Source organism: Peromyscus eremicus, chromosome 8a (assembly GCF_949786415.1).
Source record: "Peromyscus eremicus chromosome 8a, PerEre_H2_v1, whole genome shotgun sequence".
In the NCBI taxonomy this organism is placed as follows: Eukaryota; Metazoa; Chordata; class Mammalia; order Rodentia; family Cricetidae; genus Peromyscus; species Peromyscus eremicus.
In genome coordinates this window covers 62552667-62576756 of record NC_081423.1, presented here as the reverse complement: position 1 = coordinate 62576756, position 24090 = coordinate 62552667, and the positions used below count along the sequence as shown (strand labels likewise).

Sequence of the window (24090 nt, the reverse complement as noted above, 5' to 3'; positions counted from 1 at the left end):
AGGCCACACCTCCTTCAACAAGGCCACACCTCCTAATAGTGCCACTCACTATAAACTTATGGGGGCCAATTACATTCACACTACCACACTAGTCTACCTTTAACATCATCATGTCAAATAATCCCATTATAGTCAATGGGGGGGGGGGGCTGGGCTCAATGAAAGGAACTGAGGCAGGTGGATTTACAAGTTAGGAGCCAGGGATATACTGAGATCCTGTGTGTTCTGCATCCATTAAAAAGTTTCTTTCCCTTCCCCCGTCTCCTCCATGTCCTGAGTGTACATGAGAAACCTGCAGTAAAGTTGACTATAAAGTATTTATTACAGCCGGGCGGTGGTGGCGCACGCCTTTAATCCCAGCACTTGGGAGGCAGAGCCAGGTGGATCTCTGTGAGTTCGAGGCCAGCCTGGGCTACCAAGTGAGTCCCAGGAAAGGCGCAAAGCTACACAGAGAAACCCTGCCTCGAAAAACCAAAAAAAAAAAAAAAAAAAAAAAAAAGACTGACCTCCAATGAGGTTCCACAGCCAAAGGAGACAAGTCTGACTTAGAAGCAGCCATTAGGCCCAGGCCCATACAAAGAACATGGCTCTAGGGGCAGTACAGGGTCACAGCTAGCCTGCCTAGTCTGCCACTGAGTCAGTCCCCTGTGCTCTTAACAGAAAAAACATTCATTCTGCCAGGTGGGCAAGCTGACTCTGGGCAACAACTATTTGAAAAGAACAACACTGGTGTACTTCTAAGTCTGACAATGCTGTGTAAATCCTCCATCTGCACAAGTAGCCAGACTTGCAGGATCCTGCCTGTGTTTAAATTGTTCAAAGGTGTAACCTGGGGCTGGGTCCTAGAAGGGATTTAAGTATGACAAGTATGTGGAATGTATAAGCCTAATGTGTACATAAGTTAGTAAAATCTTCTATTTGAGATTGGCTCCTCTCTGAGCAGAGCTGGACAAGTGCTATTAAAGAGCTTTTCCTTGATTAATTTCTCTGTGTACAGAGTGATTTCTCACTGGGAAGATATACTGTTTCTACAACAGTAGCACATGCCTGTCTCCTATCATTTAGAGGTGAAGGTAGAAGGATTAGGAGTCAAAATAATCCTCAGATATGTGTCAATTCAAGGTCATCTTGAGCTACAAGACCATGCCTCAGAACCAAAACATAAAAAATAAACCAAATGTGTGTGTGTGTGTGTGTGTGTGTGTGTGTGTGTGTGTGTGAGAGAAGAGAGAGAGAGAGAGAGAGAGAGAGAGAGAGAGAGAGAGAGAGAGAGAGAGAGACTGAGATTGATTGGTGGAAATAACAAAACACACATTTCTGCAGTGCAAGATCAAACTCAAACCCTTGTCCTTTCACTCTAACACTAAGCTACATCCCTGCTCAAAAAACATGTGTTTTACATAATACATTCATCCTGAAAACTAATTTAATTTAATTTACCTGAAAACTAACCAACAAATGAAATTATAGAGAAGGAAAAGTTCCCCTAGACCAGTGGTTCTCAACCTTCCTAATGCTTGTGACCTCATGTTGTGGTGACCCCACCCTAACCATAAAATTATTTTTGTTGCTACCTCATAACTGTAATTTTACTGTTATGAATTGTAATGTAAATATTTTGGGAAATAAAGGTTTGCCACAGGTTGAGAATCATGCTCTAGACCATAAGCAAACAATTTAACAATTGAAGGGGGAAGAGCGAAATTGAGAATTTGTCAACATACAGTCAAGCCAAATAAAACAATGTATTGTTCAAATCTCCTGATGAAGATGCTAAAGGCTGAGGATGTGGTTTAATGGGAGAACACTTGCCGAGCATGAACAGGTTCTGAGTTCCATCTCCAACACCACAATCAAAGAGGAAGGGGTATCTAGCCAAAGGGGGATACTTGCATCCTAGCATTGGGAAGGTGGAAACAGACAGACCCCAGCCACTCACTGGCTAGTAGCCTATCCTAATCTTCCAGTCCCGGGTCCCAGTGAGAGACACTGTTGGAAAAAAAGCAAGTCTTAATTAGCTTTCTATTGCTATGATAAAATACCATGACCAAAAGCAACTTCAGGAAGAGTTTATTTCATCTTACAACTCTCAAGTCACACTCCATCACTTGAGGGGTCAGGGCAGGAACTCAAAGTAGAAACCTGATGGCAAGAACTGAAGCAAAAACCATAGAGGAATGCTGCTTTCTTGCTTGTTTCTCATGGCTTGCTCAACCTGCTTTCTTGGTTTTTGTTTTTTTGGGGTTTTTTTTCTTTTTTTTTTTTTTTCTTTTTTTTTTTTTTTTTTGAGACAGGGATTTTCTGTGTAGCTTTGCGCCTTTCCTAGAACTCACTCTGTAGTCCAGGCTGGCCTCAAACTCACAGACATCCGCCTGCCTCTGCCTCCCGAGTGCTGGGATTAAAGGCGTGCACCACCACCACCACCCGGCTCAACCTGCTCTCTTATACAATTCAGAACCGCCTGCCCAGTGCTGGCACCAATCAAACGGGGCTGGCCCCTCCCATATCAATTGTTAATCAGGCTTGCCTAGAGGCAATCCAAGGGAGGTACCTTCTCAACTGAGAGTCTTCTTTCCAGCTAACTCTCTAGCTTGTGTTGAGCAGACAAAAACAAACAACAAAACCAAACAACAAACCACAACAGACAAGACAGGGAGGGAGAGTTTTCTTCTCAAGTGTGGTCCATGATAGGCTGTCTATGCCAATATATGGTCCTATACCAACATGCATATCAGCATCACTAACTGGACTCAGTGGGTTACTTGAGAGAGGGGGGGGAGGGGGAGATAGATAGAGAGAGAGAGAGAGAGAGAGAGAGAGAGAGAGAGGGGACATGAAGGTGAGAGAGGATTGGGGAGAGGGGTTCAGGTATAAAATTATCAAAAAATAAATAAATAAAATAAATAAACAGAAATTTTAAAAGATGGATAGTTCCTGAAGAATGGTACCTTAGGTTGACCTCTGCTCTCCACACACGTGCACACCTGCATATATATGAACATGCATCAGCAGAACTTAAAAAAAAAAAAGAGCCCCATCATTCACAACTTCTCCCTATTCTCAACTAACTTACTCCCTTTAGTTTCTTCCAGTCCTTATTTAATCATCTAGCTCAAGCCCTCTAATATCATCTCCTATACAAATCTCACATTTAGGCCCCCGAAATTCCTACGATCAATTCCCTACTTCAGAGCTTCAGTCTCATTACAACAATTTCTTATTCTCATTGTCTTTAACACTGTCCCCTCAAATCCATCTCCAGGAGAATCATAAAGGAGCTTTTTAAAACTTGTGACCATACCATTCATACTTAAAGCTTTTCAATGAGTCGCTGTCACATGCAAAATAAGGTCAAACTTGAAATTTCAATTCAACAGTCAACTGCCTGTTCCAAACCATCTCAGCTAGAATTGTGCTGTGTCTGCAGGATTAATAGGGCATTCTTCAGACTACAGTGATTTCTGTAAAATAAGAAAATCAAAATAAATCACTCCCAGAAAAAAGTTTCCAACATCTGAATTGTAGTTGAAACCTCTCTATTTTAAAATGTTCCGTGACATTTTAGAGGATCCACTATATTTTGTGATTATTTCAAGAAAATAAAAAGTCTTCTCAAATTCTAGGTCCCAAACTGCATTTAGAAACATTTATTCATGATACAACATATAGATTAAAACCATAAATACTGGATCAAATTGTTTTGACTTAGTTTGACCTAGTAAAAAGAGGCTCCTATTAGTTAATACATGGACCATATTTATTATTTATTTGTCAGTTTGTTTTCTCAAGACAGGGTTTCTCTGTATAGCCCTGGCTGTCCTGGACCAGGCTAGCCTTGAACTCACAGAGTTCCACCTGCCTCTGCCTCTGAGTGCTGGGATTAAAGGTGTGCATACATCACCATTTCCAGGCTACATGTACCATATTTGAAAGGCATAATTTTTCTAGAATTCAACCAAACTCTAATCTACAAGTATTGATATAAATTTTTATTTACTTCTTAAAAAGCCAAATAATTGTATTGATGATGATTTGGTTAGAATAAGATGAGAATGGGGAAGAAGAGCCAGCAAGCTGGTCCAGTGGACAAAGGTGCTAATGCACAAGTCTGAGAACCTGAGTTTGTCCCCAAGAAAACATGGTGGGAGCAAAAACCCAACCCACAGCTGCCTTCTGACCTCCACTAACATGCTGTGGCACATGTGCTCACCTCCCCCACACATACAAAAGTAAATAAAAATATAAACTTTTAAAAATGAAGAGCTATAGGTAATCTGATAAGACTTGTCATATGCCAGACAGTTCTCTTGGAGAGCACAGAAAATCGTACTTCATAAACGAATTCAGTAATGCTGAGTCTCCTCTATGTACACGGCCCATAGACAACAGTCAGGGGAAAGCAAATCTTCGCCTTTCTGGAATATTTTTAATAGAAAAGATAATTAGCCAAAAACGGTTTTGGAGTTCTAAAAATAAAATTTCCTACCCCTAATAAGCAATAAAGTTTTTATAAGTGGTTATGATGTTTTAATAGGTCTTTGAAGAGAAGAACTTTACAGTTTTAAGTTCTTCAGTTCCAAGTCTTTCCAGATTCTCACTATGCTTTAGCAGGCAGGCTAGACAGGTTCTGGCTAGGTGGATGCTCTTAGCCCAATTACCTATATTATTCTTCTGAAACATATATACATAACGCTACAATTGAAAATTACCAGGCCTGGTTAAAAAAAAAAGAGAAGTCTGATGAAATTTGGTAGACTAGGAGCTGGAAAGACGGCTCAGCTGTTAAGAGCACCTTCTGTTCTTGCAGAAGACCTGGGTTCAATTCCCAACACCCACATGGCAGCTCTTAGCTGTCTGTAACTCCAGTTCCAGGGGATTCAGTGTCCTCTTCTGACCTTTGCATTCACCAAGTACACACAAACATGGTGACACACATGCAGGCTAAAAACTCACACACATAAAATACGAAAATTTTAAAATTTGGTACGCTATGAGAAAGTTTTTTTGTTTGTTTGGTTGGTTGGTTTTTGGCTTTTCGAGGCAGGGTTTCTCTGTGTAGCTTTACGCCTTTCCTGGATCTTGCTCTGTAGACAAGGCTGGCCTCGAACTCAGAGAGATCCGCCTGCCTCTGCCTCCCGAGTGCTGGGATTAAAGGTGTTTGCCACCACCACCTGGCCAATAATGATAAATTTGTATGGGTAAAAATTATATAATTCAAAACTCACTAGCTTACACTTAGTGTAGCTCCCAGCTACTTCTTAAACTATGAGTCACGAGGTCATGAAAACTCCGACAACAGTGAAAACTTTCTCAGGTGCAACAACCAAAGATGAGTTGGCAGCATTCTCCTGTTGCACCACTGAACTTCACTGCAGCCTTGGAAACACACAACGATGTGGGCTTTGAACTGCACATGCCACTGTAACACACTCAGAACACCTTGGATCAGGTCTGAATGACTGTGCTCGAAGTGTGGTCTTTTCATTATCCATACAAATTTTCTGCTCTTATAGAAACACAATGTTTTAATTATGGAAAACAATGACTTACCATGTTTTCTATCACGACCCCTCAGCATACAAGTATCAAATTAGTATATCTTTAGATTGAATTGTGTTAAGAATGTCTGACTTCAAAACTTAACTCTTCAAGGAGGTTAGGGCTGGGTCAGTCTACGGTAAAGCACTTGCCATGAAAATATGAGGATCAGAGTTATATCCCACCATCCACAGCACACATCTGAAACCTCAGCATTGAGGGGGGAAACAGGTGGATCACTGAGGCTTACTGGCCAGCCAGCCTACTCAAAATGATAAACTACAAATTTAAGTGGGAGATCCTATCTCAAAGAGCAAGGCTAAGAACTGTGGCAGGCAGCTGACACTGACCTCTAACCACTCTAGGAGCTGCTAGCATTAGCACTGCCGTGCCGCGCCCCCCCCCCCCCCACATACACAAAGTTTTTAGTTTGGAATTAGGAAAGAATTTCCAACCATTTCTGAAATGACACTAAACATATTTCTGTAATTTGGGATTACATATGTGTTTATACAAACCAGCATTCTCAACATGACAATTATAAATCAAAATATCAATCAACTCTGAAATACAATAAAGATACTCTGTGTCCTACAGATTCAAATACTACAAGGTTTACTTTTACGCAAAAATAATCAATGCATTGCCCTAGTATACATATTTGCATTTATTTTACATAAATAGCAAAATCACATTTAGGTCAAAGAATTGTTTTTAAAATAAATTTCTTTGTATTTATTAGGAATAAGTTTTTCATCTATGTACCTATTTTATGTACTTATATTACTGGGCTGTGTAAAGTTTTCTCTGGTCAAAGGGGTTAACAAGGAGAAAGAATTAGGAAAGCCTGCTCTATGTTGCTCAAAGGATAATTTAACTTATTTTTTTTTAAGTCTGTAATTTATAAGAAACTTCTTGGTCAGATAATCATTAACTATTATATTTTTCTTTCTCTTTTTGAGACAGGGTTTTACTATGCAGTCCAAGCTGGCCAGAATTTAGAATCTTCCTGCTCAGCATCTCAAGTACTGAGACTATGGGTGAGGGTACCATGCCAGGTCTTGCTCCCCCGCCCCCCACTTAATTAAAAAATAAAATGTTCACAAAACACTGACGATAGTTAACTGCTAATGATAGTATAGTAATACGCTTTTAAAGAGACATTAACTTATACGTATATACACACACAGAGCTAGCACATATGCTCATTTAAACATGTTCTAGACAGATTTGCATTTCTTCCTGAAATGCTTCTGCCTGCACCATCAAAGGACTCAGATGACACATTGTTTATGACAAGATATACTGTTAACAGTGCTTCTGAGATGGGTGGTGGTGGCAGCGGCGGCTCTCACCTTTAATCCCAACACACGGCAGGCAGAGGCAGGTGGATCGCTGTGAGTTGGAGGCCAGCCTGATCTAAAGAGCAAGTTCCAGGGCAGCCAAGGCTATAGAGAGAAACCCTATCTGGAAAAAAACCAAAACAACAACAAAAAAAGTGCATCTGAATAAAGAACTCATTTCCTAAGAGAAGGAATGCAAATGGACACTGGACCTTATATTGCATGGTCTCACCCCATGGTCCATCACCCAAAAGCAGATGTTCTAGTAGAAAGTACTAGTTAAGTAAGCAATTCCTCAAGGCTGGTGCTCCTATCTGAGAGAATGCACTTACTCTTTGAATCAAATACTGATTTCTCCACAGCCAGAGTACATAAAACTGAAAAATAAAGAACAGAAGCAGTTCCTCTCAGTATCCACCTTTAAAACCCTACTGGCAGTTTTGCTTCCAATACTTCCAACTTTGACATCTTCTTTAGATGCTCTGATTCCCGAGGAAGAAACAATTCCGCCAGGATCCACTGAAAGAAGATGAAACTGCTTTGTGATTACTGCCTCCAAGCCACTAAACCAGGCTCCTCAACCTCAGCATTACTGACATTTTTGACCAGATAATTCTGTACTGCTAAGGGCCAACCTTCACTCCCCCTCTCCAAGCATCATAGGATGCTTAGCAACATCCAGGTCAGATCCCTGATCTCTACCCACAAGAAGCCATGAGCATCACCTTCCCAAAGCTATACCTATTAAAAATATCTCCAAACACTGTCAAATATCCTCTGGGAGACAAAACTACCCCTGGTTGAGAATCACTGCACTACATCAATTCAAAGGTCACTCTATTAAATGGTATAAGTCAGCCTGTAATCAAGGAGATAAAGCATTGCTGCCATGGAAAGGGAACAGAAAAGACTGCAACCCCTATCTATGAAATGTCTCTAAACTCTTATGTGTAAGAGTAAAACACACACACACACACACACACACACACACACAAAAAAAAAAAAAAAAAAAAATGCATGCATGCATGACCACACACACACATTCAGCAGGTGCCCAGGACAGATTCATATTCTCCTCTGATAAAGGTTTGGATTTCCACACCAGATGGTCCAAAATGATGGTCAAGGGTACTGAGTCAGGCAGCAGCAGAAAAAAGTTACACCTAACAATCCCCCCTCTCCAGCCGCCTATTGTGCTGGGGTTACAGGCATATATGTGGCACCCTGGCCTTTTTTATGTCAGTGCTGGGCTCCAAACTCTAATCCTCATGCTTGCAAAGGAACTGCTCATGACCACTGAGTCACATATCTATCTTCCATAGCTCCCACCTTGTTTTTTGAGACAAGGTCTCTCACTAGGACCTGGAGACACATAATTAAGCTAGACTGGCCAGCCAGAGAACACCAGGGATCCTCCTGTCACTCATCACTGATACAGCAGTGAACAAAACAGACAGAAACTATGATCTCAAGTATCTTAAATAATATGTACTCAAGTGAATCATTTTCCAACAACAACAATGACAATGATGATGATGATGATGATGATGATGATGATGAAGGCAGGAAAAGGGGAAGGAGGAGGAAAAGAATACAAATGCATGAACAAATAGCAATGAAGAGTACAGCAAGTCCTAGAGACCTGGGCCTACGTTTGTAATTAAATAAATGAAAGACCTTAAGCAATTAGTAACTGTTATTTATTCCTAAATCATCTATTTCATTCCCTTTTATGGATTCCAATTCCTCAGAGAAATTCTCAGTCATCATACTGGCCTTTTCCCCTATTTTCTTAAGCAAATTACATGTTTTCTGTCTTGTTTTGTCTTAAAAATTCATTGTGTGTGTGTGTGTGTGTGTGTGTGTGTGTGTGTGTGTACACAAGTATAGGGGGTGTCCTTGAGGCCAGAAGAAGGCATTAGATCACCTGGAATCAGAGTTACAGGCAGCTGTGTGCTGCCCAATATGGGTCCTGAGAACCAAATTCAGGTCCTCTAGAACAGCAACTGTTGAGCCATCTCTCCAGCCCCACATTACAAGTTGGGTTTTGGTTTTTTTTGGTGGTGACGGTAAGTCTTTGTTTGCTGCCAACTTTCTGAATCTGCTTCTATAGTTTACTTTGCTTCTTGAGTACAGACCACATTTTCCCACCTTTTTGTCTCTAGAAACTGTCATACTCTGGATATTGCAAATAAAAGAACCTTAAAACTCTAGAATATATCTTCCTAGTCAGTGAGAATCTCTACTTTGATTAAGCAAAATGAGTGAGAAGGGTGATCATTGCAATCCAATCAGCGTTTCAAGTGGGCCAAGGATACGCTACAATTTTAGTAAGAGTCTGTTCATTTCTGGTTCATCTTTTTCTTCCAGCATGTGTCCATAATCAGCCCACCTACAAATTTCTCTTGTATCCCTGGAATTTTAATTCATTTGGTCTTCACTACTTCAAAAGCCTTCCAGTGTTTTTAAAACTTTTGATTTTGTTGTTGTTGTTGTTAATAGTTTTTTGTTTTTTCAAGACAGAGTTTCTCTGTGTAGTTTTGGTGCCTGTCCTAGATCTCACTCTGTAGACCAGGCTGGCCTCGAACTCACAGAGATCCACCTGCCTCTGCCTCCTGAGTGCTGGGATTAAAGATGTGTGCCACCACCGCCCAGCAGAACTGCTGATTCTTAAAGCTCATCCAGTTTTTGTTTGAACTTGCTGCAGTGGTGTGTGTGGCTGTGCTGTCATCTCCTAAGTAAATACTAGCCACAGCCAGGTACCCTGCATGTGGAAACCCAAGAGTGGTTGACAGGCCCAGCTTTACATAAAAACTACTACAGAGACCCTTTTAGAACTATAACCACTTCCAAACAGCTAAAATGCATAGGTGTTTAGTGGATCCAGGAAATCAGTCTTTTTAAACAAATTTCAAGTGAAATTATTTAAGGCTAGCATTGCTAAAGAAAGCACTAGGCCTACATCCATGACTTCTCACCCCTCCCCCAAAATTCAGTAAGGATATTTTTAAAAGAACAGATACTATACATAATAAATGAAGAGGTTCCAGGCTAGCAAAGGTTACATAGTAAAACCCTGTCTCTAAATAAATAAATACTGAACAATGCTTCTAAGTCTTGGTATTGCAAACAACTCATTTCCCCTAGGACTATCCTGGACTTCTCATGTCTTCAGCTATGAATTAGCACTTTGCTTCTCATCTAAGAAGCCAGACAAGTATCTGTGTGAGCTATGGCAGAAATAGGACTTAAATAATCTCAGACTCCTAACTACCGCTCTGTGTCTAATTAATTACTGATGGCGATTATTTTTTCAGAGGACTAGCTCATAAAAAGAGAGACAGAAATGAATCCATTTGAAGAATTATAAAGCATTTGAACGGTTACATTATACTTCCACTTTCCATATCAAACAGTCTCAGAATTCAGGAGACTTACACTTCACAAAAGTAGTTTACATCAAGGTAAAAATGAGAACTCTCGTCTTCAATGATTTTTGCTGCCAACATTTGATCAAAATAAAACCTATTTTCTTTCCCCATTCCCTAAAAATTCACTTATGAGATACCAATACCAAGAAACATAAATGGTTCTCTTTCCCTTATCAATTATCCAAAAAGAATAAGATCCTGACACATAAAAGCACATTTTCCTAGCCCCAAAGTAGAAAATTGATAAAGGCAACAGGATAAAAATAATACTCTAGCCGGGCGGTGGTGGCGCACGCCTTTAATCCCAGCACTCGGGAGGCAGAGGCAGACGGATCTTTGTGAGTTCGAGGCCAGCCTGTCTACAGAGTGAGATTCAGCAAAGGCGCAAAGCTACACAGAGAAACCCTGTCTCGAAAAACAAAAAAAAAAAAAAAGAGAGAGAGAGAGAGAGAAGAAAACCAACTAACCAACTTATTTGTACACACCGATAATCTCAACACTACGGAAGATGAAGCAAGAGGTCAAGTTGGAGACCAACCTAGGCTACTGCAGACCCACCTGAAAACTTAACAAAGACCGCAGTAACAGCGCAGCAGGTAAGCACTTGCCATGCAGGCCAGGTAGCCTGAGTTCAGTCACATAAAGGTGGAAGGAGAGAAATGAGTCCACAAAGTTGTCCTCTGAACTCTACACAAGCCCCGTGGCATGTGCATATCCACACAAACAGAAATAAATATTTTCAACTGAAAATTTAAGGATTCTGTGTTTAAATCCTCTAACACACAGCCAACCCAAACAGAATGGATCAGTATTCTAACATGAACACATCTGACAGAGAAGCAGCATCAAGGTATCCCACATCTTACAAGCTGTGTACAGAAATGATCATCACCAAACTTGAAAGGGGAGAAAAGATAGCACACAAATTGGATACATTCCTGTGACTATTTACAGCTTCCTATCACGTAGAAGAGTCACGCTGAAAACACTAAATGAGCCCAAGATGTGGGTTGCACAGGTGTTTTTCCCATTTTACAGATGAAAACATAGAAAAGTGATAGAGGTAAAGTGCCCAAGGTCACACACACTGTTAGTTCCACAGTGAAGGGCGTTTTTCCTTATTACAAAATTTACTGCAAACCCGAGGTGGTAAGAATTATGTCCTTATGCCCCAATTACTTTTGAGGACAACCCAAGAAAATCTGTCAACAATTAAACAGAAAAGCATCACTTGAAATCGTTATGAGACATAATTACTCAAAGGGTCATTATCTAGGTATAAAATTATAAAACTAAGTCATTCTTTCTCATCATAATTGTACTGCTATTGACTAAACTAAAATTATGCCTCATGCACTAGATATACCATCTTGTTTGGTTGTTGGACAGGAGGTCGGGTGAAATAAGAGACCATTTCCTCAGGAAAAATAAGTTCTCTGAAATTCAATAGGATAAGACACCCAAAGCTATAAAATATGAGTAAGGGCAGGCAACAGCTTGTTGGCTATAGAGGCAAACCTCAACCAAACTAGGAGTGCCAGACTGTGGTCTACAAGAAAATATTCACTCTGGAAGTTAGCACCTGAAGTTTCTGCTACTGCAAGGTAATTAGTACAATTTAGGGGGGTAGGGGGAGGTAACATTTTAAGTCTTCATTATAACTAGGTGGAACTGCAAATTAGCTTGGAGCTATCTGTCTCAACAGTTCTTTTAATGATATAACCAAAGGCTCAAAAGCCACTTTTACTTACTTACACTCAAAGCACATAACTGTATATATCACAGGTGTGTGTGCGCGTGTGTGTGATCATGTGAACCAGACTGGCCTTGAACTCAGAGATCCACCAGCCTGAGCCTCTTGAATGCTGAGATTAGAGGCATCTGCCATTACACCCAGCTTACACAGAACATTTTAAGTGGTCAAATATATTCAGTCAGGGCTGGAGAAACAGCTCAGCAGTTAAGATCTCTGGCTGCTCTTCCAGAGGACCGGGGTTCAATTCCTAACATCCACATGGCAGCTCACAACTGTCTGTAACTCCAGTTCCAGTGGACCCAAAACCCATAAAAACATTAATGCACATAAAATTTTATATATATATATATATATATATATATATATATATATATTCAGTCTCTTGCACACACTCTATAAGACACTTCAGTGAGGTGCAATAAAAGCCAGTTATTACTTACAATTTAACAGTGAAGCTTTTCTTCGGCACACCTCTGAGTGCTATTTACTTCAGACCCTGTGCCATAACGATACAGGGATTTACAGGTCACTGAAACCACCCATCAGTTCACATTCACTACAATACAACTTTTCTATTCTCAAGGTCAAACTTTGTCTGATCTTTCCCTTCCCTAAGAAAATGGGGGTGTTCTAAAAGAAGTTAGATGAAACAACACAATGCTTTTATGAACAAGTCAATCCCTTGCAAATAGCTTAAGGTGCCCATACTCTACTTCAGTATTGATCCTAAGCCTTTTAACAGTTTAAGCTGACCACAAATCTCCCCTTCCACTTCTTCTATAGAACATTCTCCTTCTTAAACTTTTGTTTAAAAAAAGCCTTCTTATACCTCACATTCGTTGTCTTACATATACAAACACAAAACTCTCAATGAAAAATAAGCATGACATACAAATGAAAAACCTATTTTTAATTAAAACATCACGTACCCTTAAAAAAGCATATTGTTATAATTTAACAATATGGCCTATACGAAACCTCAGAACACCAACTCTGAAGGCTACAATAAGAATGCCCCCCCCCTCGCCGGGCGGTGGTGGCGCACGCCTTTAATCCCAGCACTCAGGAGGCAGAGCCAGGAGGATCTCTGTGAGTTTGAGGCCAGCCTGGGCTACCAAGTGAGTTCCAGAAGAGGCGCAAAGCTACACAGAGAAACCCTGTCTCGAAAAACCAAAAAAAAAAAAAAAAAAAAAAAAAAGAATGCCCCCATCACAGTCTGAGTGATTTAAAGATGTAAAAATTAAGCATTATAATGGCTTACTATGTATCCTATACTAAGCTTTTGCTTTAACAACAAAATTCTTCATGTTGTGTACATTTCTTCAAAAGCAGAATAAAGAAAATAATCCTGGGTTGTCGAGTTAGCTCAGTGACTTACTGCCAAGACTGTAGACCTAAGTTCAACCCCTGGAATCCACATGATTGAAGGAGAGAACCAATTCCAACATGTTATCCTGACCTCTGAAAATCACGGCGCACGCTCCCACACATGTATGCGCATGTGTACATACACACACACACACACACACACACACACACACTATAACATGCATATGTATAATATACATACATACATACTCAGGAGGCAGAAGCAGGTGGATCTCTTTTGAGTTTGAGGCCAGAGGCCAGCCTGGTCTACAGAGCAAGTTCCAGGATAGCCAGGGCTTCACAAAGAGAAACCTGTGTTGAAAAAAAAAATTTTTTTTTAATAATAATAGTAATAATTTTGCTTTGGTTTTTGAGACAGGGTTTCTTTGTGTAGCCCTGGCTGTCCTGGAACTCATTCTGTAGACCAGGCTGACTTTAACTCACAGAGATCCACCTGCCTCTGCCTCCCAAGTGCTGGGATTAAAGATGTGCACCATCACTGCCCGCCTAATAGTAATAAATTTTGAAGTCAAATAATTATGTAAAAAAACTAGACTATTTAAAATAAAGTACAACTGGTCCAATGCTGGCCCAATTCACACAACCTTATTTTACTGTACTCCCCAAACTCGAAGACCATATGATATGTATGCCACAAACTAGATGATAAACCAGGAGACATGGATCAAGTACTGAGATCCATAAATTACAAAAGGATGCTATCAGTACCCTAAGTATTTGTCAACAAATGCTAAAGAATAACCAACATACACTCCAGGAAATATCTAGAGACTAGTCACTCTCTTTAGTGAAAATGCAATAGTCAATAAGCCGTATTATATGGTGGCACATGCTTTTAATCCAGGACTCGGGAGGCAGAGGCAAGTGGATCTCTGTGAATTGAGAAGCCAACCTGGTCTACAGAGTGAGTTGCAGGAAAGCCAGGGCTACACAGAGAAATCCTATCTGGAAAAACAAAAAAATAAAACTAAATAAACCTGAAAGAACCTGAAAAGATTTTCTGCTGGGTTCCTTTTCAATGGATGAGGACGGCTAGGATCTGTGTGAGAACTAACAGCTGGCATATGAACAGAAACACTGAGTAACTGCAAACTCAGGCTCCTGTTTAGAAAGCCCAGTTCAGTAACAGGCAAACCTACTAGAAAAAGACACACACAGCGGGTTGGCCAGGACAGTGCACACCTATACCCCAGCACTCTGGAAGCTGAGGAGAGCCAGCTTTGGCTACCTAGTGAGTTCAAGGTCAGCCCGGGCTATGTAGTAAGACCATCTCAAAGAAGGAAGGGGAAGAGGAAGGGGAAAGGGAAGAGAGGGGAAGGGAAGAACATCTGTTCAAGCTGATTATTACACTAACGCATAAGGATCTGAATTTGTACATACAAGAAAGAGCTGTGTCTTAGGAACTTGGGGGAGAGATGCAGTACTGTGGTTATTAAAACTGTGTAAAGGCTACTATGTTTAAAAAAAAATCCTTTTCAAGAAAGCAGCAATCTAGAAGGGATAAAGCAAAGCCAGTTTTTGCAGCCATAAAGGAGATGAGTGAGCAAACAGTAGAGATAGGCAGTGTCTAGCAAGGAAAGGAAAAGAAGTAGTTTACAGAGGAAAAGTATACTGCAGGACAAGGAAGCATTTTCTTTCCTTTAAAAGTGAAAAGGAAAATCGTGTATCTAGTAGGGAGAGCAGGATGTCAATTGACAATCAGCTAGAAGAAATTGCTTTAAAATTAGATGAATTCCAAAACAATAAACATTATTCCCTCAACATACATACACATATATATATATATATATATATATATATATATATATATATATATATATCCCCCACACACCCTGAGACAGGGTTTCTCTGTGGAGCCTTGGCTGTCCTGGAACTTACTCTGTAGACTAGATTGGCATCAAATTCACAGAGATCCGCCTGCCTCTGCCTCCTGAGTGCTGGGATTAAAGATGTGCACCCAGCTTAAGAGTATATATATATTATATATATATATATTATATATATATATAATATATATATATATAATTTTTTTTTTTTGGTTTTTCGAGACAGGGTTTCTCTGTGTAGCCTTGTGCCTTTCCTGGAACTCACTTGGTAGTCCAGGCTGGCCTCGAACTCACAGAGATCCGCCTGGCTCTGCCTCCCGAGTGCTGGGATTAAAGGCGTGCGCCACCACCACCCGGCAAGAGTATATATTTTTAATGTTCTTAAAGCCTTATAAAAATATAAGGGAATCAATTCTCTCCTTCTACCAAGTGGGTCCTGGGGATAAAACTGAGGTCATCAGGCTTGGGGAAAGTGCTTTTACCTGCCAAGTCAGCTCAGTGCATGAAAACAATGCTTGAGGGCTGGAGAGACAGCTAAGTGGTTAAGAATACATATGCTCAGCCTGGCAGTGGTCTCGAGGCAGAGGTAGGCAGATCTCTGTGAGTTTGAGGCCAGCCTGGTCTACAGAGTGAGTTCCAGGACAGCTCAGGCTCCACAGAGAAACCCTGTCTCAAAAAAAAAAGAATACCACAGAAACCAACAAGGCACAGAGAGCTAGGTGAGATATGCACAGTGGTTTTAATCCGTTAAGAAACTGAGCTAATGGAGAGAGGGCTCAGCTTGTTAAAAACACTGGCTGTTCTACCAAAGGGCCAGGGTTCAATTCCCAGCACACACATGTAAGCTCACAACCTACTGAAACTCCAATACCAGAGAATCAGATGCCCTCTTCTGGGCTCTGTCAGCACACACAAACATGCCAGCAAAACACCCATACACATGAAATAATAATAAGAAGAAGAATTTTAAAAACAGAACTACTGAACCACAGGGTCAATCTATACACTTAAAATGGACTAGTTTTAGTTTCAAACCTTATTTGACACCATAAAAGCAGACTAAGGAGAAACAGAATATGTATCTGTTCCATTCAGTTTCTATCTACCTTAGCAAATGCCATTTTCCAATAAAGGAACGAATTACTTCTAAAACTGGCAACATGCACTCAATAGGATGTAAATATTACACCTACATGCATTATAATCAGATAGCATGGATTTGTGCTCAAAAATGTCAAGATGAACAAAAAAATTTTTTGTTTTTTTTTATTTTGTGTGTGTGTGTGTGTGTGTGTGTGTGTGTGTGTGTGTGTGTTTTCAAGACAGGGTTTCTCTGTGTAGTTTTGCTGCCTGTTCTGGATCTCGCTCGGTAGACCAGGTTGGCCTCGAACTCACAGAGATCCACTTGGCTCTGCCTACCAAGAGCTAGAATTAAAGGCGATGCGCCACCACTGCTCGACTGAACAAAATAAATGTTTCAAGTCCAGGTGGCAGGGTTGGAGATGCAACTCCATGGTAGATGACTATACTTGTCAGGTCTGCTGCACACATTGCATCAAACAGTGGAAATACAACACAACCATCCATGCAGTCATCAACTGAGCTGTCATCTCTACACATGTTCATCTTCTCCACACACACACACACACACACACACACACACACACACGCTGGCGATAGTAAGAAGCAGCTTGTCACTCCTTGAGGCCAGTGAAACAACTACAGACAACACGAAATTTTTTTTTTTTTTTTTTTTTTTTTTTTTGGTTTTTCAAGACAGGGTTTCTCTGTGTAGCTTTGCGCCTTTCCTGGAACTCGCTTTGGAGACCAGGCTGGCCTCGAACTCACAGAGATTTGCCTGGCTCTGCCTCCTGAGTGCTGGGACTAAAGGCTCGGGAGGCAGAGGCAGGTGGATCTCTGTGAGTTCAAGGCCAGCCTGGACTACAGAGTGAGTTCCAGGAAAGGCACAAAGCTACACAGAGAAACTCTGTCTCAAAAAAACAGAAAAAAAGAAAAAGAAAAAAAAAAAGATTATACTCTTTGTGAGTTCAGTTTGGCTAGCCTATGCCAGTGGTTCTCAACCTTCCTAATGCTGCGACTCTTTAATACAGTTCCTCCTGTTGTGGTGACCCCAACCATAAAATTATTTTGTTGCTACTTCATAAATGTAATTTTGCTACTGTTATGAATCATAATGTAAACATCTGTGTTTTCCCATGGCCTTAGGTGACCCCTATAAAAGAGGTTGTTTGACCCCCAAAGGGGTCTCGACTCACAGGTTGAGAACCGCTGGTCTATGCACATTTTAAATCTTTCTCTCTCTCTCTCTCTCTCTCTCTCTCTCTCTCTCTCTCTGTTACTTTATTTCATTTTATGTGTATGAGTGTTTTATCTGCATTTATGTGCACCACATGTTTGCCTGGTGCCAGAGATCAGAAAGGGCATTAGATCCCCTGGAACTGGAGTTACAGATGACTGTTAACTACAATGTGAACCATATGAATGGTGGAGATAGAACCCAGGTCCTCTGCTCAGTAACAAGGACTTTTAAAGTTCTGCACAGCAAGTTTTTTCTACACACTACATAATGCTCTATTTAAATCTAATGCTCTATAATTCAACCTATTTACACAGTAATATTTACCCCATCAGATAGGTTACTAGAACATTTTTTTAGATACCTTTTGTTCTGGGAGCAGGATGAATGAACCAACTCCTTGAAGTCTGACAGCTATGAAACTTTATCTATGTAGGGTTTTTTATTTTGGGGGGAAGAGTTGTTTGTTTAAGACAGAATCTCGCCGGGCGGTGGTGGCGCACGCCTTTAATCCCAGCACTCGGGAGGCAGAGCCACTGTGAGTTCGAGGCCAGCCTGGGCTACCAAGCGAGTCCCAGGAAAGGCGCAAAGCTACATAGAGAAACCCTGTCTCGAAAAACCAAAAAAAAAAAAAAAAAAAAAAAAAGACAGAATCTCCCTGTGTAACCTTGGCATCCTGGAATTTGCTATGTAGACCAGGCTGGCCTCAAACTCACGGAGATCCACCTGCCTCTGTCTCCCCAGCGCTGGGATTAAAGGCATGCGCCACTACATTCAGCTCTATGTAGGTTCGTAACTCCCTATGCCTATTCACAATCTGTCAGGTCAAAAAGATTGGGTCCTACAAAAATATTTCTGGTCAAATTAAAGAAAACAACCCTTCTCCTACTTGTCGGCTCCCATAATCAGTTCTGTGATTGCACCCAATCAACAAAACAGATTGGCTCAATTTTAAACACTTCCCTCAGGGGAAGCCCCCGGCAGAACTGCAAAAAAAAACAAACAAAAAAAAAAAAAACAAAACACCCAACCATCCTTTAATCCAGCCACAACCATCTACAATCCATAAAATTAGACAAGCTCTCAGAGAGGAAAGACTACATGTGGATTACCTCTTCATCAGCCTTAAAATTTAATGTGTGGAAAAACACGGCGGATAAAAAGTAACCTTCCTAAACTACAAAAACTTTTCCCTCCATCCCAAGCAGTCTCAATTAGAGTTCTCTTGTGAAGAGAGTCAAAAGCCAGTCAAAACAACAACACACCGCGCGCAGAGTTATCGGCACCAGGACCACATCCCAGCTGTCTCTGGTCTCTTAGTCTGTAGCGCCAATGCTGCTGCTTCCTTTCAGCCGTCTCCCCTCACTCCGGGAGGAGTCTCACTTAGAAAGCTAATATTCCCATCCTCGGACTTCTGGCAAGCAGGGACTGGAGGGGGCGCGGGTAATGATCAAGGAAGGAAAAGGGGGGAAATCATTTCAGAACCACGGTCCCCCCTGCAAACAGCAACGTAAAGGGCAGCCTTGTGTCATCGGACTATGGGGACGCTGGTAGGGGGACATCAAAAAGATGTTCAGTGTGTGTGCACTTGAGAGTCTCCAGGCAAGTTGACGCCCCGGAGCAGGAAAGTAAGACAACTTGTGCTGTTTCCCTACTCCTGGCCCTAAGGGGCAGAAAATGGGGGTGGGGGCGGGATATTATCCTGCTCCTACTGGGGGTAGGTACACCAACAGACCGGGGGTTTCCTTCGGTGATCCTCAGTTACGAGGCTGGCGGGTGTTCATGGAAAAGGGAAACCCTAACTAGTATTACCTACCTCCTTTCAAAAAGGGAGGAGTAAGAGAGAACGATTAAATCCAGATGGAGCGCCCCTGAAAGCGCCCCCAGGTCACTCATCTCCCCCCCACCCCCCCAGAGCAAGCGGAAGGGCTGGGATAAAGGGGATGGAGGGCTGGACACGGGCAAGGCCCCACCCCCCCGGTTTAGGAGGGAAGGAGAGCCCCGACTCGCCGCCTGCCGAATCCCCGGGCCGCCCCCTCGTGTCCCCCCCTCCCCGGCCCTCCCCCGGCCTGCGGAGCCCCCAGCAGCCCGCGAGGCAGCCGAGCCTTCCTCCCCTCACCCACCGCGTCCCCACCCCCACCCGCTCCCACCTCCCGCCCGCCGCGGGCCCGTTACCTGCTCGTCGAAGCGGCTGACCACGGCCTGGACCCATTCCACCGGCCTGTGTGCGGCCATGTCCTCCCCGCGACCCGGGGGTGGCGGGTGGCCGGGTGGGCCGGCGTCCGGGACCCGCCGGAGGGCGGGCGGCCGGCGCTGAGGGGAAGGCAGCGGCGAGCCGAGCAGCTGAGGAGTGCGGGCAGCTAGCGTTCCCACGGGGGTGGGGACGGGGGGCCCGAGTGGCCCGCCAGGAGGGGGACAGGGGAAGGGGGCGTTGGCGAGGAGGCTGGGGGAAGGGGTGGGAAGGGGAGCCCGGGGAGGGGAGGGCGCCTGTGGGTGGCTCTCCCCACTTAGCGCCGGCTCCCCTCAGCCATCACAGTCCGAGACGCCGCCATGACACCCCACCGGAAGTGGGATCCTTTCCACGGCTCGGGGAGAGGGAGAGCGAGCGAGCTCGAGATTGAGAGCGCGGCTGGGAAAGGGGGGGGGGGGGGAGCGAGAGGGAAGGGGCCTGTCGCGCATGCGCCCGCGCCGGCCGGTTTCATTAATGAAAAAGCGAGTCCTCCTGGAGGTGACGTCACCTAACTCCTCCGGGCCCGGAGGCGCGCGTCCCTCACCGCCGCCGGTCTCCCCATCTAGCCTGGCGCGGGGCTCCGGTCGGAGAATCTGAGCCGACTCCGGAGCGTCGGCTGGCATCTCCACCGCCGCCTCGGTCAGCCCTTCCCCCGCCGGCCTCCGGGCTTGGATTGCTCCCGGGGCTGGAAGTTAGGGTGTCCTGAGGCTAAGCTTTCTCTGCGCGCTGATCTCTGCCGATGATCTCTTGAGGACCGTGTTCAGTCTCTCTTCCTTCAGCGCTTAAAAATATAAGACACACGCCGCCTCGCAGTCGATGGGGCTTCTCACGGCTGCTGGAAAATGGAAGGCCAAAAGAGATTCCGTGATTTCTTTTTTTTTATTTTATTTTTTTTTAAGTCGCTTAAATTCCAAAGCAAGACCCAGTGGCGATCCAAGTTCTCAGAGATTCTAGAGTCCCCAACCTGAAATTCCTCTACTAAACTGATAGGCACCCGAGTTAATAAAACTTTTGCACGGTTTGTAAGATTGAAGACTAATTCACCACACTGTAAAAGCCTTTAAAAGGCCTAACATACACGCATACATCGTCTTATTCAGCCTTTCAGCAGACCTTTCTAGTAGGGCTCACTAGCCATACCTAACTGATGAATAGGGCACTGGAGGTTCCAGGCTATACCCAAGATCAGAGTTGATAGTTACCAGAGTGGTTCGGCTTTAAGGACAATCAGCCTCTCCAGAAACCAGGGCCTTCCCAATGCCCAGTACCAGAGTTTGAAGGATTTCATGTGGAATTGGCTGTGCACTCTTACAAAAGAGGATACTTTCGAAAGGTATTTTGCTTGAGGCTAGCCTGTTCTACATAGGGAGTTCCAGGCTAATCAGGGCTACATGGTGAAACTGCCCGGGATGGGAGTGGGAGGGTGTAGGGTGTGTTCAATAGCTGACATTGAACTTTGAAATGACTTTTCTTCGATGCACTTTACTTAGGTCTATGTTAAAATGTGTTCCCAGGCAGGGTGTGGAGGTGCTTGCCTCTATCAGAGGGAAGCAAATCTTCATGAGTTCCAAGACAACCAGGGCACCTAGTCTCAAAAACAAACAAAAGTGTGTATATACTCAGAGCACACACTGTAGTAATCAACCATTAGCCACACAGAAAGATACCAACTGGGTGATAAGATGAAACAAAACCACAATTTTCGTTTCACCACAGAAAATCCACAAAGCCCGTATACAAAGTGATACATCTGTAAGAGAAGTTTCAAGTCTGGGTAGGTTGGTGATCGTCCAAAATGCATATTAAATTAATGTTTCATTCGACTAAAACAAAAGGACAGAGATTAGCCGTTTCTATGATCCCTTCTTAAAAGATGCAATATGGATGCTAATTTCTGTAGATGACGTCAGAGAAGATGACCGTGCCGAAAAGAAACGGATGAATATTAAACAGCCGTCTGTGCTCTCTCCGTCCAGGACCCCTGATAAAGCTCTGACTCATTGACCCAGATAATATGCCAGCATGTCTACTTCACTGCTAACCCTCCAGCCCCACACCTCCCTTTCCTTTTCTCCTCCTGCCTCTGAAAACCCCTGCTTATCTCCTCTCTGCCCCGGGGTTTTGTCTTCGTCTTTGAAACTCTTAGATATGGCTGAGCCCTGACTTCCCTGCCCTCCGTTGACATTCCATTGCTAAATGTCCTTTCTCTGTCTCCTTCCTCTCCTTGTCTGGTTTCTTCCCTGATAGTCTCTGGTCCTCTGTAACTTTAAATGCTGGCTTTTTGCTCTTCATTCTTTACTCAGACTCCAGCCTTGGGTCATGCATTTATCTTGCTGTGCATGTGTACGGAGTGCTCTTTCCTCCCCCTGTGCACTAAGCCTCTCATGGCCGACGGGGGTCTAGCCTTCACCCAGCCTCCTCTCTAAGGAACTCAGTATCACGTATCTATCAGCCGATTCTACACCGTAAACATTCTTAAGCAATACGTAGTAGTACGATAGGGAGTCTACCCAAATCACCAGCGAAGGTGATGCATAGACTGATTAACTAAGGAGCATCCCTACCCACCCCCACCCATGATGTCACTCAGCTCCAGACAAGTACTGCCATGCAGGAATGTTGACTCCATGTTGCTAGAACTTCCAGTTAGCCAAGAGGAGCTAGAAATCCAAATTTATGTATAGAGTCTTCTCATTTTTACATAGTGGCAGTCAATTCACATTTTTCAATGCTGTACAGCTAAACAAAGTAAGTTAGCTGTCTGAATGTAGCTTATGGAACCCTACTGGACTAGCTGTAATCTAGGGGGAAGGCATGTTCTTCTGAGTAGAATTTTGGTTTGTATCCTAACTTCCCCCATTCTGCACTGTCAGAGGTGAGTAGTATTAGGGATTATGTAAGTGTTCAGTATAGTTTTAAATGTATCTCCCTCATTCATCACCCCCCCATTAGATTAAAAAAATTGCCAATTCACTTTTTTCAAAAGTCTTTAATTTTTTGTCTGTATGAGTGGTTTGCCTGCATAGCTAAGTATCATGTGTGTTTTGTGCCTGAGAGAGCCAGAAGAGGGCACCAGACCCCCTGAAATGGAGTTAACAGACAGTTGTAAGCCACCATGTGGGTGCTGGAAATCAAACCAGAGTCCTCTGGAAGAGCAACCAGCGCTCTTAACCACTGAGTCATCTCTCCAGCCCCGTCGAGGCTCTTGTTCAAAGTCTCACGGTATTTCCTCTGTTCTACCCTCTCCCCATCTCCACTGTCACAGCCCCTCCCCACTCACTGCCCCTGCAGCCCAAAGCACGAAGACGCAGGCTCTTCTCAGCTAAGACACTTGTTTCCTAGCTTCTGGGAGGGTTGGAGGCCAGCAGCACCCCTCTGAATCCCACTCCAGCTGGAGTGAATGCCCTCAGCTGGAGAGAGCGTCTTCACACCACCTTACAGCACTTCCAGGAGAGCTTTTCCAGACTCGATGTGGTCAGGGTGGGAGCACTCTGAAGGCTCTCTGGGCTCCAGAGCTCCCTGATAGGACCAGCTCCCAAGAAAATGATTGGCTGAAGCTTTTGCTATGTGACATTTAATTCAGCTTCTGTTTCTCCTCAGTCCTACTCCATCCAGTGCTGCATGATGCTGATCCCAAGGACACTAAGGCCCACGAGAGGAGTCCGAAACAGTAAGGCTGCATTATCCTGTGACCAGCTGTCAGCGAGGGCCCCAGGACCTTGCTGGCCTTGACACACACGAATACAAATAAATAAAAATAAACAAAAATAAACTTGTTTTAGAAGGCTAGACTATAATACCAATGGAAGAACGCAACAGCAGGTGCAATCCGGCAGGCGTTTTTTGTTTTTGTTTTTGTTTTTTTTTAAATGTAAGGGAAATGGTAATTTAAAGACAGGAATGGGGCACATGCCTATAACCCTAGCACTTGGAAGATTAAGACAGGACAGTGGCGAGTTCAAGACCAACCTGAGCTAGTGAGACCGTGTCCCAGAACACCAACACATGCAGATGAAATTGTGTAACTATGGATGCAGTAAATCTATGCCCTGGAGAAAGATAACAAAAGTCTTAGAGTGATTAATTGCCAAAGGCTGAGGCTGAAAGTCAAAGTGTCGTCTCACCAGCTTGAGAGAAGGCATGGAAAGCTGAGTACAAGACCAGGGCTCCATTACAAGGCCAGTAGAACTCCAAAATGATGCTTAGTTCCGGCAAGTCTGCTTGGCCAAGGTCTGGGCTAGCAGCTGGGAAAGTGGGACT

General features: G+C 43.2%; 1 protein-coding gene across 1 annotated transcript in view; it reads right to left on the bottom strand.

The window, feature by feature from the left end:
• Nf1 (neurofibromin 1) overlaps nucleotides 1–20160 on the bottom strand; it is a 244887-nt gene extending 224727 nt beyond the window's left edge. The window contains 1 exon segment of the mRNA XM_059271304.1: nucleotides 19776–20160. Within this exon segment, the coding sequence (XP_059127287.1) occupies nucleotides 19776–19835 (60 nt within the window). The 5' untranslated portion in view covers nucleotides 19836–20160.
• Between the last annotated feature and the right edge of the window lie 3930 nt (nucleotides 20161–24090).